The following is a 17,093-nucleotide window of genomic DNA, read 5'->3' as shown; positions in this document are numbered from 1 at the left end:
TGTCTGACAACCAGTTCTCAATCCACGTCAGCACACTACCCCCAATCCCATGTGCTTTAACTTTGCACATTAATCTCCTGTGTGGGACCTTGTCGAAAGCCTTCTGAAAGTCCAAATATACCACATCAACTGGTACTCCTTTGTCCACTTTATTGGAAACATCCTCAAAAAATTCCAGAAGATTTGTCAAGCATGATCTCCCTTTCACAAATTCATGCTGACTTGGACCTATCATGTCACCATTTTCCAAATGCGCTGCTATGACATCCTTAATAATTGATTCCATCATTTTACCCACTACTGAGGTCAGGCTGACCGGTCTATAATTCCCTGCTTTCTCTCTCCCTCCTTTTTTAAAAAGTGGGGTTACATTGGTTACCCTCCACTCGATAGGAACTGATCCAGAGTCAATGGAATGTTGGAAAATGACTGTCAATGCATCCGCTATTTCCAAGGCCACGTCCTTAAGTACTCTGGGATGCAGTCCATCAGGCCCTGGGGATTTATCGGCCTTCAATCCCATCAATTTCCCCAACACAATTTCCCGACTAATAAAGATTTCCCTCAGTTCCTCCTCCTTACTAGACCCTCTGACCACTTTTATATCCGGAAGGTTGTTTGTGTCCTCCTTAGTGAATACTGAACCAAAGTACTTGTTCAATTGGTCTGCCATTTCTTTGTTCCCCGTTATGACTTCCCCTGATTCTGACTGCAGGGGACCTACGTTTGTCTTTACTAACCTTTTTCTCTTTACATACCTATAGAAACTTTTGCAATCCGCCTTAATGTTCCCTGCAAGCTTCTTCTCGTACTCCATTTTCCCTGCCCTAATCAAACCCTTTGTCCTCCTCTGCTGAGTTCTAAATTTCTCCCAGTCCCCAGGTTCGCTGCTATTTCTGGCCAATTTGTATGCCATTTCCTTGGCTTTAATACTATCCCTGATTTCCCTAGATAGCCACGGTTGAGCCACCTTCACTTTTTTATTTTTACGCCAGACAGGAATGTACAATTGTTGTAATTCATCCATGCGGTCTCTAAATGTCTGCCGTTGCCCATCCACAGTCAACCTCTTAAGTATCATTAGCCAATCTATCTTAGCCAATTCATGCCTCATACCTTCAAAGTTACCCTTCTTTAAGTTCTGGACCATGGTCTCTGAATTAACTGTTTCATTCTCCATCCTAATGCAGAATTCCACCATATTATGGTCACTCTTCCCCAAGGGGCCTCGCACAATGAGATTGCTAATTAATCCTCTCTCATTACACAACACCCAGTCTAAGATGGCCTCCCCCCTAATTGGTTCCTCGACATATTGGTCTAGAAAACCATCCCTTATGCACTCCAGGAAATCCTCCTCCATCGTATTGCTTCCAGTTTGGCTGGCCCAATCTATGTGCATATTAAAGTCACCCATTATAACTGCTGCACCTTTATTGCATGCACTCCTAATTTCCTGTCTGATGCCCTGCCCAACATCACTACTACTGTTTGGAGGTCTGTACACAACTCCCACTAACGATTTTTGCCCTTTAGTGTTCTGCAGCTCTACCCATATAGATTCCACATCATCCAAGCTAATGTCTTTCCTAACTATTGCATTAATCTCCTCTTTAACCAGCAATGCTACCCCACCTCCTATTCCTTTTATTCTATCCTTCCTGAATGTTGAATACCCCTGGATGTTGAGTTCCCAGCTCTGATCATCCTGGAGCCACGTCTCCGTAATCCCAATCACATCATATTTGTTAACATCTATTTGCACAGTTAATTCATCCACCTTATTGCGGATACTCCTTGCATTAAGACACAAAGCCTTCAGGCTTGCTTTTTTAACACCCTTTGTCCTTTTAGAATTTTGCTGTACAGTGGCCCTTTTTGTTCTTTGCCTTGGGTTTCTCTGCCCTCCACTTTTCCTCATCTCCTTTCTGTCTTTTGCTTTTGCCTCATTTTTGTCTCCCTCTGTCTCCCTGCATAGGTTCCCATCCCCCTGCAATATTAGTTTAATTCCTCCCCAACAGCACTAGCAAACACTCCCCCTAGGACATTGATTCCGGTCCTGCCCAGGTGCAGACCGTCCGGTTTATACTGGTCCCACCTCCCCCAGAACCGGTTCCAATGCCCCAAGAATTTGAATCCCTCCCTGCTGCACCACTGCTCAAGCCATGTATTCATCTGCGCTATCCTGCGATTCCTACTCTGACTAGCACGTGGCACTGGTAGCAATCCCGAGATTACTACTTTTGAGGTCCTACTTTTTAATTTAGCTCCTAGCTCCTTAAATTCATCTCGTAGGACCTCATCCCTTTTTTTACCTATGTCGTTGGTACCAATGTGCACCACGACAACTGGCTGTTCTCCCTCCCATTTCAGAATGTCCTGCACCCGCTCCGAGGCATCCTTGACCCTTGCACCAGGGAGGCAACATACCATCCTGGAGTCTCGGTTGCGTCCGCAGAAACGCCTATCTATTCCCCTCACCATCGAATCCCCTATCACTATCGCTCTCCCACTCTTTTTCCTGCCCTTCTGTGCAGCAGAGCCACCTACGGTGCCATGAACTTGGCTGCTGCTGCCCTCCCCTGATGAGTCATCCTCCCCAACAGTACCCAAAGCGGTGTATCTGTTTTGCAGGGGGATGACCACAGGGGACCCCTGCACTATCTTTCTTGCACTGCTCTTCCTGCTGGTCATCCATTCCCTATCTGGCTGTGGACCCTTCTCCTGCGGTAAGACCAACTCACTACACGTGATACTCACGTCATTCTCAGCATCGTGGATGCTCCAGAGTGAATCCACCCTCAGCTCCAATTCCGCAACGCGGACCGTCAAGAGCTCGAGGCGGATACACTTCCCACACACGTAGCGCCCAGGGACACCGGAAGTGTCCCCGAGTTCCCACATGGTACAGGAGGAGCATATCACATGGCCGAGCTCTCCTGCCATGTCTTAACCTTAGATACCCTTAAATTGGTAATAACAATGTTACAGTTCACTTACTGATATAAAAAAGAAAAGAAAAGCTACTCACCAATCACCAGCCAATCACTTACCTCATTGGCTGTGACGTCACTTTTTGATTACTTTCTACTTCTATTTTGCTTTCTCTCCCGCTGTAGCTGCCTTTTGATAGGCTGCTCCCGCGTCTCACCAACTGCCGCTGGCTCTCGATCTCCCGCTGGGCTTTTGATAGGTCGCTCCCCTCTCACCAACTGCTGCTGGCTCTCGATCTCCCGCTGGGCTTTTGATAGGTCGCTCCCCTCTCACCAACTGCCGCTGGCTCTCGATCTCCCGCTGGGCCTTTTATAGGCTGCTCCCCTCTCACCAACTGCCGCTGGCTCTCGATCTCCCGCTGGGCCTTTTATAGGCCGCTCCCCTCTCACCAACTGCTGCTGGCTCTCAATCTCCCGCTGGGCCTTTTATAGGCTGCTCCCCTCTCACCAACTGTCTACTGGGTCTCGATCTCCTGCTGGGCCTTTTATAGGTCGCTCCCCTCTCACCAACTGCTGCTGGCTCTCGATCTCCCGCTGGGCCTTTTATAGGTCGCTCCCCTCTCACCAACTGCCGCTGGCTCTCGATCTCCCGCTGGGCCTTTTATAGGCTGCTCCCCTCTCACCAACTGCCGCTGGCTCTCGATCTCCCGCTGGGCCTTTTATAGGTCACTCCCCTCTCACCAACTGTCTACTGGGTCTCGATCTCCCGCTGGGCCTTTTATAGGTCGCTCCCCTCTCACCAACTGCTGCTGGCTCTCGATCTCCCGCTGGGCCTTTTATAGGTCGCTCCCCTCTCACCAACTGACACCTGTGCATGTATTGATATGAAAGGAAAGGGCCGGTGGAAGCACTGGTCCCAGTTGAAGAGATATAACTAAAACCATGTCGGACCCCGAGATAGTATCCCTCAGGGAAACCGCCTGGTACGCGGCCAGATACCAGGAGTGGTAAAACACATTAAAGGACGGAATGTTTGCAGGCATAATGGTGGCCCGAGTATTGGTAGGAGTATGGATGGTATTTAGATGGGTTACTGAGCAAGCCCGAGCTCGACCCGCATTAGTCCAGGACTGGCGACCATACAGACAAGGACAGGTAGCGATAGATATGGTACGGCTATAAAAACGTGGATAACCTAATCTTCACCTCTAATCTTACAGAACCACTTCGGCGCGAGCAAATCAGTACCTAACACCTGGTGACGACCAGGCAATCTGTTTAAAGTTTTCAGATAAACCACCCACCGAGATGGAATCACAGTGGTCACTTCAGCTCTGCAGCATGATTCTAGGGATCTCAATACTCATATAAGCATCAGATAACTCGGATGGACTACAAGGAATTCAGCAAACGCAGGAAAGACACTGTCATGTATTTAACTGTCATTGACCCTGTCTTTGTCCTCAACTACGCTGCAGGGCCTAAATGGCTCGCAGGCACAGTGATTGCCAAAGAGGGGAATAGGATTCTGGTAGTTAAACTTATCAGTGGACAAATCTGCCGCAAACACCTGGATCAAACAAAAAGGAGGTTCAGCAACCCCATAGAAGAAGCAGAGGAAGAACACGATGTAGACTTCAGTCCTCCACAGGTGACCGAACACAGGAACCAAGTGGATGAGAGCCCAGTCACTGTGGGCAGTACGGACAGGCCTGAGGCACCACAAACAGCAGACATTTGTAATGTATAGTAAGGACATATCATTGGCGATGAGAAACTGGGATTTAAACCACGCGAGTATGGCCACTAGCAGCACGGATGAGAGGTACTGTGTTGGTGATGATTGGGATGATTTTATTGAGAGACTACAGCAAAGTTTCGTCACTAAGGAATGGTTGGGACAGGATTCGGCCGACAAACGCAGGGCTCATCTCCTGACAGTTTGTGGGTCCAGGACGTACTCCCTGATGAAGGACCTTCTAGCGCCAGAGAAGCCGGCGGACAAGACTTTTGAAGAGCTCGGTAAGTTGATCGGGGAACACTTTAAACCGGCGAGCAGCATGCACATGGTGAGACACCGGTTTTACACGCACCGGCGGCGAGAAGGGCAAAGCGTTCCAGACTTCGTGGCAGACCTCCGGCAACTGGCGAGCCTATGTAAGTTCACAGATGCATGCAGAGCGGAGATGCTGCGAGACTTTTTTATTGAGGGCATCGGGCACGCTGGGGTTTTCAGGAAACTGACTGAGACCAAAGACTTGACCCTGGGAACAGCAGCTTTAATGGCCCAGACATTTATCTCAGGGGAGGAAGAGACCAGAATGATGTTTGACAAAAATCTTGGTTTAAATGCAACAAATGGACAGGGAGTCAACATTGTTAACGCGGCACACAGTTCCCCGGGCAGAACCGGGCTATGGGATGGTAGAAAAGGAAGCGTTTGCATGTCTATATGCTGTAAAAAAAATACACCAGTACCTGTTCGGCAGGAAATTTGAGCTGGAGACAGATCACAAACCCCTAACATCCCTTTTGGCCGACAACAAGGCCATAAATGCAAATGCATCGGCCCACATACAGAGGTGGGCACTCACGTTAGCCGCCTATGACTATACAATTCAGCACAGACCGGGCACTGAAAACTGCGCCGATGCACTCAGCAGGCTCCCACTAGCCACCACCGAGGGGGCAACCGAGCATGCTGATGAGATGGTCATGGCTGTGGAAGCTTTCGAAAGCGAAGGCTCACCCGTGACAGCCCGTCAGATCAAAGTCTGGACAAATAGAGACCCGCTACTGTCTTTAGTCAAGAAATGTGTCCTGAATGGGGACTGGGCATGAGGAATTCAAAACCATGTCACAGGCTCAAGGATGAACTCTCGATTCAGGCCGATTGCTTACTATGGGGAAACCCAGTAGTCATGCCCCAGATGGGCAGTGAGATGTTCATCAGAGAACTCCACAATGAGCACCTGGGCATTGTCATGATGAAGACAATTGCCTGGTCACACGTTTGGTGGCCAGGGATAGATGCAGACCTGGAACTTTGTGTTCGCAGGTGCAACACGTGCGCCCAGCTGGACAATGCCCCCAGGGAAGCCCCCCTTAGCCCCTGGTCCTGGCCCGCCAAACCATGGTCACGCATCCATGTGGACTACGCAGGTCCTTTCATGTGAAAAATGTTTTTGGTTGTAATAGACGCCTACTCCAAATGGATCAAATGTGACATTCTCAATTCAAGCACATCCTCTGCCACGGTAGAAAGTCTACGTGCAATGTTCGCCGCCCATGGTCTACCTGACGTCTTGGTTAGTGACAATGGCCCGTGCTTTACAAGCATTGAATTCCAGGACTTCATGGCAGGAAATGGCATCAACCATGTCAGAACGGCATCGTTCAAGCCGGCCTCAAACGGCCAGGCGGAACGAGCAATGCAGATAATCAAACAGGGGATGCTCAGAATCCAAGGGGGTTCCCTACAAAGCCGCTTATCACGCCTCCTGTTGGCCAATAGATCCCGACCACACTCGCTCACAGGGGTCCCACCCGCAGAGCTGCTAATGAAAAGGACGCTCAAAACCAGGTTATTCCTTATACACCCCACCATGAAAGAAATTATTGAGAGCAGGCGCCAGTCACAATGTGACTACCATGACGGGAATGCAAGGGCGCGATGTATTGATGTCAATGACCCTGTCTTTGTTCTCAGCTACGCTGCAGGGTCTAAATGGCTCGCAGGCACTGTGATTGCCAAGGAGGGGAATAGGATTCTGGTAGTTAAACTTACCAGTGGACAAATCTGCCGCAAACACGTGGATCAAACAAAAAGGAGGTTCAGCAACCCCATAGAAGAAGCAGGGGAAGAACACAATGTAGACTTCACTCCTTAACAGGTGACCGAACACCGGAACCAAGTGGAGGAGAGCCCAGTCACTGTGGGCAGTCCGGACAGGCCTGAGGCACCGCAAACAGCAGACACTCAGGCCAGCGCCCAACAACCAGAGCCCCAATTCAGGCACTCTACAAGAGAGCGTAAACCACCAGATAGACTTGACCTGTGATCCCAATAAGATTTTGGGGGGGAGGTGATGTCATGTTTTTAACTGTCATTGAACCCATGTATAAACTGACCTAAGTTGTACACTGTGAGAACATTGACCACTCGGTGGTGAACTTGTGGGAGACACTCCTAACCTGGTCTTTCAGATATAAAGGGGAAGCTCCACCCACCTTCATCACTTTAGTGCTGGGAATTAAAGGTTACTGGTCACAGAGTGACCTTCTCTCAAGTATGGGTCTCGTGTGCATTTGTACTGTATAGTAAGGACATATAAGACACATTTACTAGAACTATGGGATCTTGTTTAATTTATATGGGATATGCATCCCAGCAGCCAAAGACTGGAGCAAGGACAGAACTTATTTTAATGCCTGGCTGCAGGTACACTCGAGCAGGAATACTGCTCCACTGATACCAGGGTCAACTGCATCAGAAGGGAGGAGGCCCGGGGACCTGATAAGTGCACTTTCGGGATAATTTGCACGCCCCCCGTTAAGCCCCAACCGGCGGGCACGTACAGAAAGGGGGTGGGGGTATGTGGGTATTATGAAGAGGTAGGAGCAGTCGCTGTATCTTTGTATGTATGTTTTTCACCACCTCCGACATCACGCCCCATAGCGACCTCCACCTCGCCCGAACTCTTGCCATGTCCTTCAACAACAACGGGACCGCAGAACAGAATTGTATTTCTTAACGAAAGTGAATTATTATATGATAATGTTAAGCATGAAATTATGCCGGTTCTGATCAATATTTCAGGCATACAAATGCCGGAGTATTGTACAGAACAGGCAAGGAAGATGTATAGTGTATTAAGTAAGGTTGTAATGCAGCAGGCTGCCGATGCCATGGGTGCCAGTAGGTTCCGAGGACAAGAGCAGGTGCATAGGCATAAGAGGGGAATAGTTAATGATGCTGCTCCCAGTTTTAATACCGTAACCTCCATAGTAAACTCACTGGATATACAAGGGCTGAATGAAAAGGTGGAACAACTTAAAGAGGTGATGAGGGAACTATTAGAGCGGGCAGAGCAGAATCAGAAAGACCAAGCCGACCGAGGAAGGGAAGGCATGGAGATACAGTTAGATGGAAATTCAATAATCGAGACACATGCCAAAACAATTAATCATCTAATTGACAGAGAAAAGGAAGATGCTGGAAAGCTCCGACAAGCGCAACTCTGTCATGCTTATGGTCTGTGGATGGTGGGACAGATACGACACAACCTCGATCAGATCCAAAGAGGGGAGTTACCAGACTGGATAGACAGCTCACATCTGGCTCAGCTAGCCAAGCAGAAGGGGACACTGGACAACTGTACTCTGAAGGGACTAACCAGAGAATACCCAGCGATCCCAAACTGCCAAATGGGCACAGCTGCAGGAGTGGGGATTGTCATGATGATCCCTATAATCACACAAGACTCAGGTCCATTTCCCCTTTATCCACTTGAGAATATCGAGGTCGTACGCGACAATGCTTCCCTCCGTTATTACTTAACCGCAGACTCCGCTATCTGTAGAGATAACACGCTATACGGCGTCTCCCTGACAGGGTGCAAACAAAGGGGTGAGATCACGGTGTGCCCCCACAGTGGGACAGGGAGAGTGTGGTTTTAATCAAACCGATGGATGTGTTCTGGAAATAGTACCTGCCGCTACACATTTTGTCTGGGCCAGGTACGGAGGCAAAGAGAGATACTGTGTCTCCACCACGGAACGATCATATCAGTGTAACAGTTTGCAATGCCAGATCCCACAACCAAATTTCTGCTTTACACCCCTACGATCCGTTACTATAGGGCAAGCCCGCATTATCCAAGTCAGATGCCGAAATCATTAATGCGACCTATCAGCTCCATGATCACCTCACCTGCAGGACTATGACAAGCCAGAGCAGGCCGATATCCCCCATTTAGCGGAAGTACTAAGGGAACTAAGACTCCGAGTCGGCCAGTCTGTCAAACTCTACCACCAACTATGGACAAAGATTGAGATACTGGAGAAAGACACGACACAGAGCTACAGGATGAGAGTTGGTGGAGGAGGGTTTGGAACTGGGGGATGAATGTCAACATCCACCCCTGGATTCGAATTATATCACATATACTGGTCGGAATACAGCTAGTCCTAGCATTAGCATGGGGAGTCATGGCTTGCCGGTCCTGCAGATATTATGCACAACAACGGAGGTTTAGCACCAGAGCTCAGATAAGCAAGGAAGTCCGTGTGACAGGCGAGAGGGGCGATTCGAACTATATTCATTTGATCTAAACAACTGGGACTCCTGAAATCGCGTGACTGGCCGGGTATTACAAAAACATAAATAACATAATAAAAATTAGTGTCGGTTTCAGGTGGCTAGGACTAGCCCCTTTACCAAAAGGGGGGATTGTTGGAGAGTGATTTTCCAATAGAGCAAAGGCACCTGTGGCATAATGTTAGAATTAAATATGTATAATGTTAGAATTAAATATGTATAATGTTAGAATTAAATGTGTGTGTATAAAATGTAGGAAGATGGCTGCCAGTGATTCAGCAAAGCCTCAAGGGATTCAGCTAGCCTGCATTCCTAGTTATTGATAACTGCCGTTTCTCACACAGGAATACACATAAAAGACGAGCTCAGCAGATGTCTCTAATCAACAGGCTTCCAGGCACCAGACAAGATGTCCCAGTTGAATGACAGAACAATAGTACTCCTGTAACAGGATTACGATAAGGAAACTACCCAAAGACAGCACCCAAGGACAATAAGTGGGGAGAGGGGGGCCTGGACAATATCACAAAACCATGAGTAACCCTTAGCAACACATGATGCGATCACGCAGCCACCTAATGTTCAGAGACCAATTCTATTGGTCTAATTGAATCTATATGTAATCTATAATCAATATGATTGGATAGTGTCCGGCCGAAATGGGCTGATGTAACTGTAGTAAACTGTTGTAAAACATATAAAAATCCATGAAACCCTTTGTTCAGCGGAGAGAGGTACCTGGATGAACCAATGGCTTCATCTCCCCGGCGGCGTAATAAACCGTTTTGACGTGTGGAACCGACCCTGAGTGACGAGTGATTCTTGGAGGGTACATTCGCGCTATCACCTGCATCACCTTGGCCCCAGATACCTGCACCACCTCAGCCTCAGATATCTGTACCACCTCGGCCCCAGATACCTGCACCACCTCGGCCCCAGATACCTGCACCACCTCGGCCCCAGATACCTGCACCACCTCGGCCCCAGATACCTGCACCACCTCGGCCCCAGATACCTGCACCACCTCAGCCCCAGATACCTGCACCACCTCAGCCCCAGATACCTGCACCACCTCAGCCCCAGATACCTGCACCACCTCAGCCCCAGATACCTGCACCACCTCAGCCCCAGATACCTGCACCACCTCAGCCCCAGATACCTGCACCACCTCAGCCCCAGATACCTGCACCACCTCAGCCCCAGATACCTGCACCACCTCAGCCCCAGATACCTGCACCACCTCAGCCCCAGATACCTGCACCACCTCAGCCCCAGATACCTGCACCACCTCAGCCCCAGATACCTGCACAACCTCAGCCTCAGATACCTGCACCACCTCAGCCCCAGATACCTGCACCACCTCAGCCCCAGATACCTGCACCACCTTGGCCTCAGATACCTGCACCACCTTGGCCTCAGATACCTGCACCACCTCAGCCTCAGATACCTGCACCACCTCAGCCCCCGATCAGCCTTCTTCCAAGTACAAGTGAAGACACAACCCAGCCAAGCCCAGCACAACCCCAAGACCCTCAAGCAATTTGCAAGTTGGAAATGAACAATTCTTAGTCAGTTTGGTGATGATGATTGCTACATATCATCATAGGCAGTCCCTCAGAATCGAGGAAGACTTGCTTCCACTCTTAAAACGCGTCCTTAGGTGGCTGAACAGTCCAATATGAGAACCACAGTCCCCATCACAGGTGGGACAGATAGTCATTGAGGGTAAGGCAGGGTGAGACAGGTTTGCCGCACGCTCTTTCCGCTGCCTGTGCTTGATTTCTGCATGCTCTCGGCGACGAGACTCGAGGTGCTCAGCGTCCTCCCGATGCACCTGCTCCACTTAAGGCGGTCTTTGCCACCAACGATGTCTCCGCAAGATTGCTACATATACACAATCAGACCCATGCCAATGGGCAGGCCTAGGAGAGAACATATTACTGCATACTCATTCAATTAGGCTTGCCTTGCCTTGGTGGCTTCTCTCACAGGCCTGCTCTTTGACCTGAGATTTGACTGCACAAGTGTGCACAGTACAATTGGATGTCATCATCATCAGCATCATAGGCAGTCCCTCGAATTAAGGATGACTTACTTCCACGGCAAAAAGTTCACAGGTTTTCCAATGAAGGAGCTAATATGCCAGGTCCTGATCTACATCCTGAAGGGTGGAAGATTTCTGTGCGTGGATTTTTTTAAAGTGTGGTGGCCGTTGCACACCAGCCACCACACGGGCTTGACGGAGCCAGGTCTTGGTCCAGTGGCAAGGGTTATCCAAGACGACTGGAGACCTGCTCTGCTGCATGGATTGCAATTGGATATACAGTGTGCGGGAATCACTCAATGTTGCCTCTAATTTGTAGTCTAAGTGCGCGGTCCCTTTAAATTTGTTATGCGATATCTTGCAGCCTGCGTGGCACCTCCCGATTGGTGCACGGCTGCGCATCTTAGGGGGATCATTGGAGTCACTCCATAAACCTGGGTTACCCCCTGAGAGACACCATACCTCTGAGTCTGTACCCGGCTCATTCACGTGTACCTCTTTGCTTAGAGTGGTATTAATCATATCAGAAATTATTACACGTCATATTTAACAGGTTTGAATAACGCATTTAACAATGGAATGCAGGAACTCTCATTGCCAGACTTTCAACTTCCTCAAAATATGTATTAGTCCTGAAGCATTTCATTCACCTCATTGCTCTATAGCCTTGGAACTAGAAGGGCAAGATCATAGCAACAGTAGGTGCATGCTTTTTATAACAGTCCAGTGATACATAGGGCCCGAAATTCACCGTCCCCGAAGGGACGCCTACCACCGAGTTTGGGTGGTCGACCGAAAAAATCGATGGGCCGCCGCGGTCGGGTACTTTTCCATCCCCGAGCCATATTCAGCTCGGGGAGGGGGATGTGAGTGGTGTTCACTTCCACCGGAAACGGCGCGGTGAAGCCGCTGTAAAGGAGGGTTTCCAGTGGTGAGCTCTGCAGCGTGCGGGCTGCTGGAAAGGGACTACCACAGCGACATTCACCGAGGTACCTTTCCCAGCAGTGCCCCCGCGAGGTGCTTGAACTCGACACCGCTGGGGCCCTTTGGTAGGTAAAAAGTTTTATTACTTCTTATTGTTTTTATTTCATTTTCCATGGTCCACAGTATATGTCTCTTGATATAGTTATATTAATTATTAGTGTTTTTATTTCATTTTTCAGCATGCATCCACAGTATTTATTTCTTGATATAGTTTTATTAATTGTTTTGGTTCCATTAAACCTGTTGAGTGCTGCTCAGAGGTTTGCACATACCCCTGCACTTTTGTACAACTTTCAGGTCTGACTCTTTAGTGGAGGCCTGTGGGCTGCAGAGACCTGCTGGGCAGGGTTCACCCTGAGGATGGGAGGAGTGTTGGGAGGGCGACACCTGGTACACCTGCTCAGAAACAGGGTGGCACGCAGGAGAAGGCATCGCCGTCAGCACCGTGCAGAGAGGCAGCGGGCAAGGGAGGCAGCAGCCATGATTCGTTCATTCTGCGCCAGACCAGTGTGCCCGCTGTCTTCACCGGCCCGAATCAGGACTGCGATTGGCTGCTTGGGGACAAGGGATACCCCCTGTCCACTTGGCTACTCACTCCTCTGCGGAACCCCAGGGCAGCGCCAGAGCATGCATACAATGACGCTCAGGTGCATCATCGAGTAATGCATAGGCATCCTTAAGCAGAGATTCCGGTGCCTAGACCGCTCTGGTGGCACCTTGCAGTACTCTCCTCATCGGGTCTCCATATTTGTTGTGGTCTGCTGCATGCTGCACAACCTGGCCATCATGAGGGGATAGCCGCTAGAGGTCGAGCCAGCAATACCACCTGAGGAGGAGGTGCAGGAGGAGGAGGAGGCGGAGGAGGAAGAGGAGGCGCTGGAGGATGAGAAGATCCCCGTCGCCCCAGAGCTAGGAGGCGTCAACCCATCGTCACCTTGGAAGGGCTGGGTGAAAACTGGCCAGCACCCTCCTGGGAGGGTGCGTCCTCACATATATGGAGGTGCCTGACACCTCCCCAACAATCTCCCTCTATGCATTATGTACTGGCGGTCTGCCAGGTCTCCCCACGTCAGGAAACAGTATTCTTCTTCTGTCCTCCACACCGTCCATCAGTGTCTCCAGCTCCATATCAGTCAACCTGTTGGTTCTCTTACACCAGCCATCCTTCCAACCTCCTTCCCCCCTCAGGGGCTTGCTGCAAACCCTGGCCTTTAAAAAGGCTGGCTCGTTGGAAACCCTTACCTACATGCTGAATTTCTCAGTAATGATAATACTCAAATTAAGACAGCCATACCGCTGAAAAATCCACTTTGGAAGGGTTCAATAGCGCTGGAACCCATTTGTTCACTTTGGAGCTGAATATGGGGTGGCCCAGCCACAAAAAAAATGTTGCCGCTATTGGCCACAAAAAGGTGGGGGGAACACCAGCTTTCCAGCAGTACTGAATTTCGGGCCCATAATATTCACATAATATAAAACAATGCAATCTCATTATATGCATTAGGTCCAGAGGCGAGGAAACATTCCTAATAATTTGAATTCTATCTAACATGAATAATAAGATTGATTCCAACCGGCCAACAACAAATTGAAATTCAGTAAAACCTACTGTTACCAGATTTGCAGACAAGTGGATTGAATTGTTTCCCTCCTTTGGTATGTTTCTCTTTGCTTTCTACACATTGTCCTTACTTCTCTGACTGTTTCTTTTTTGTTCTTTCTCAGCTGGAAGTACATCATCCAGCACACTCTTCATTCCTGCATCCTACTACCATGGAAACTTACAGCACAGAAGAAGGCTATCCAGTCCCTTATGTCTCACTGGAGCAATCCAAACCAATCCTACTGGCCTGCTCTCTCCCCACAGCCCTGTATCTTCCTCTGCATCAAATGTTTATCCACTTGTCCCTTAAAATATGCAATGCTTTCTGCCTCAACTACTTCCTGTGGCAAAGTACTCCATGTTCCAACAACCCTTTACACAAAGGGATCTATTCTAACCTCTTTGTTCACTCTCTGTGGCCATTTTAAATTGATGACTTCTCCAAGAACTCCGCAGCCAAAGAAAACAGTCTTTCACTATACGCTCTATCAAAACCCTTCATAACTTTTTTTTAAAACCTCAATTAAATCTCCTCTTAGCCTTCTCTGTTCCTGTACAAATAGTCCCAGTATCTCAAGTCTCCCCTCGTCACTACAGTTTACCATCCCAGGCATCATATTGGTCAATCTATGCTGTACATTCTCTATGGCTTTAATATCCTTTTGATGATGGGGTGCTCAAAACTACATACATAACTCTAATTGTGGCCTAACCAATATTGTTCTTATTAATTCATCTTAACTGCTTTACTTTCATACTGTCTGTCCCCCCACCCCCTATTTCTCAACCACATGTTGCCCCTTGGCGACATCATCTGAAAACACAGCATCAGTTTCCACATGTACGCTGATGACACCCAGCTCTACCTCACCACCACTTCTCTCAGCCCCTCCACAGTCTTAAATTGTCAGATTGCTTGTCCGACATCCAGTACTAGATGAGCAGAACTTTTCTCCAATTGAATATTGGGAAGACCGAAGCCACTGTTTTCGTTCCCCAGCCATTGACTCCATTCCACTCCCCAACTTCTGTCTGAGGCTGAGCCAGACTGTTCGCAACCTTGGTGTCATAGTTGACTCTGAAATGAGCTTACAACTACATATCCGCAGCATAACTAATACTGCCTATTTCCACCTCCATAACATCGCCCATTTCCACCCTTGTCTCAGCTCATCTGCTGCTGAAGCCCTCATCCATACCTTTGTTACCTCTAGTTTTGACTATTCCAACACACTCCTGGCTGGCCTCCCACATTCTACCCCACGTAAACTAAAGGTGATCCAAAATTCAGCTGCCCATGTCCTAACTCGCACCAAGTCCTGCTCACCCATGATATGCTCGCTGACCTACATTGGCTTCCGGTTAAGCAATGCCTCGATTTCAAAATTCTCATCCTTATTTTCAAATCCCTCCATGATCTCGCCCCTCCCTATCTCTGTAATCTCCTCCAGCCCCACAACCCCCCCAAAATGTCGGCACTCCTCTAATTCTGCCCTCTTGAGCATCCCTGCTTATAATCACTCAACCATTGATGGCCGTGCATTCTGTTGCCTTGGCCCCAAGCTCTGGAACTCTCTGCCTAAACCTCTCTACCTCTCTTTCTTCCTTCAAGACGCTCCTTAAAACAGACCTCTTTGACCAAGCTTTTGGTCACCTGTGCTAATTTCTACTTCTGCGGCTCGGTGTCAAATTTTTATTTCATAATACTCCCGTGAAGCGCCTTGGGATGTGTCACTACGTTAAAGGCGCTATATAAATACAAGTTGTTGTTGTTTATAAAATCCTCACTGTGTTGAAGCCAGGACTCATCACATGGGCTGAGGTTTTCTGCTCACCAGTCTGCGATTTTAAAATGAATGGGCGGAAAGTTGCTGGAAATCTGGAATGCAGAATTTGGAAACTCCAGGAATGATCTCCTCTTTTAATTCTTTCTTTCCTAGGCTTCAAAACCCTCGAATTCCTTACCTCCTTTTTCCGTATTATCTGCACCGCTTTAAACCCCGAGCTTAGTGTCATTTAATTACCACATGATTAATCTCCTCTTCTCTTCAAATCCTTTCAACTTTGGCAATCCCGTTTCTATGGATCTCGGTGCTTCATCTAGGTTTCTCAATCAAAAAGCCATTTTTTTTTTACATCACAGAGGCATCAAGTTACAAGCATTGAAATTAAAAATCAATATAACCAGGAGAAACAGATTGATTGCTTTCATTCAGAAGGTAACAAACTGCAGTGCTATCGAGTGCACATGACATTTAATGAGGAATAAAAGTGTTCTCAGATGTCTGATGGGTTATAATATGCAGTCACATGAAGCTCGGTCTAAGTATCCGGGGAGAGCTGTTGGGGAGCTGCTTACCTGAGTGTCCCCGGGGGTGGTGACTGGAGGCAGACAGCGACTTACAGCAAAGCATTAGAGCAGAGACCAGCAGCAGCCAGTGAGTGAGGAGCATTGATCTCGCACAGAATCTCATCCTAATAGAGAGGGAAAAAAACACAAGCAGAGAAAAACAAGTTGTGGCTACGTGGAAACTGAGAAGCAGCGTTTGAATTATAAGGGTGGGCATCCAGGCCCCCACTCATGAACAATGCGCGGAAAAGCGCGGATACATTTTCTCTCACTAATGCTTGTTGCTCTTTGATGGAAATGAAGTGTTAGGAAATGCTAGCCAGTTACCTGAGATTTATGTTCGCTCGTCATGTGCCCACCCGTGCTGGAGGACATAGGTTCGGGTCCACCAATCATCACGGGTCACCAGACACAGTGCAATCAGGGGAAGCCTCTCTCGTGGTCATCGGTTTCTCACTGGGAAGGAGGGACAAATTCATACCAAGCTATTCTGGCATAGTGATTGGTTACAGATCGCACAGGCCTGGGAGTAGTTCACCCAGCCTCTCACCTGCAACATGGGAGAGGGCATTAATAGGGAGATTAAAGAGGGAAGGACAATATACCCATGAGAGATTTTGTTAAGTTACCATAGAAAGTTGTTGAGGCCAGTTCGTTAGATATATTCAAAAGTGAGTTAGATGTGGCCCTTACGGCTAAAGGGATCAAGGGATATGGAGAGAAAGCAGGAATGGGGTACTGAAGTTGCATGATCAGCCATGATCATATTGAATAGTGGTGCAGACTCGAAGGGCCGAATGGCCTACTCCTGCACCTATTTTCTATGTTTCTATGAATTCTGAAAGCTCACACACTTTCTT

General features: G+C 48.4%; 1 protein-coding gene across 1 annotated transcript in view; it reads right to left on the bottom strand.

The window, feature by feature from the left end:
- LOC139277705 (chemokine-like protein TAFA-4) overlaps window positions 1-16,357 on the bottom strand; it is a 243,455-nt gene extending 227,098 nt beyond the window's left edge. Inside the window, exon 1 of the mRNA XM_070896535.1 lies at window positions 16,243-16,357. Coding sequence (XP_070752636.1) covers window positions 16,243-16,357 — 115 coding nt within the window. The remainder of the gene's footprint in view (window positions 1-16,242) is intronic.
- Between the last annotated feature and the right edge of the window lie 736 nt (window positions 16,358-17,093).

Source organism: Pristiophorus japonicus, chromosome 12 (genome assembly GCF_044704955.1).
Source record: "Pristiophorus japonicus isolate sPriJap1 chromosome 12, sPriJap1.hap1, whole genome shotgun sequence".
Classification (NCBI taxonomy): Eukaryota; Metazoa; Chordata; class Chondrichthyes; family Pristiophoridae; genus Pristiophorus; species Pristiophorus japonicus.
Note: the sequence above shows the minus strand (reverse complement) of the source record. Positions and strands in the feature narration are given on the sequence as shown.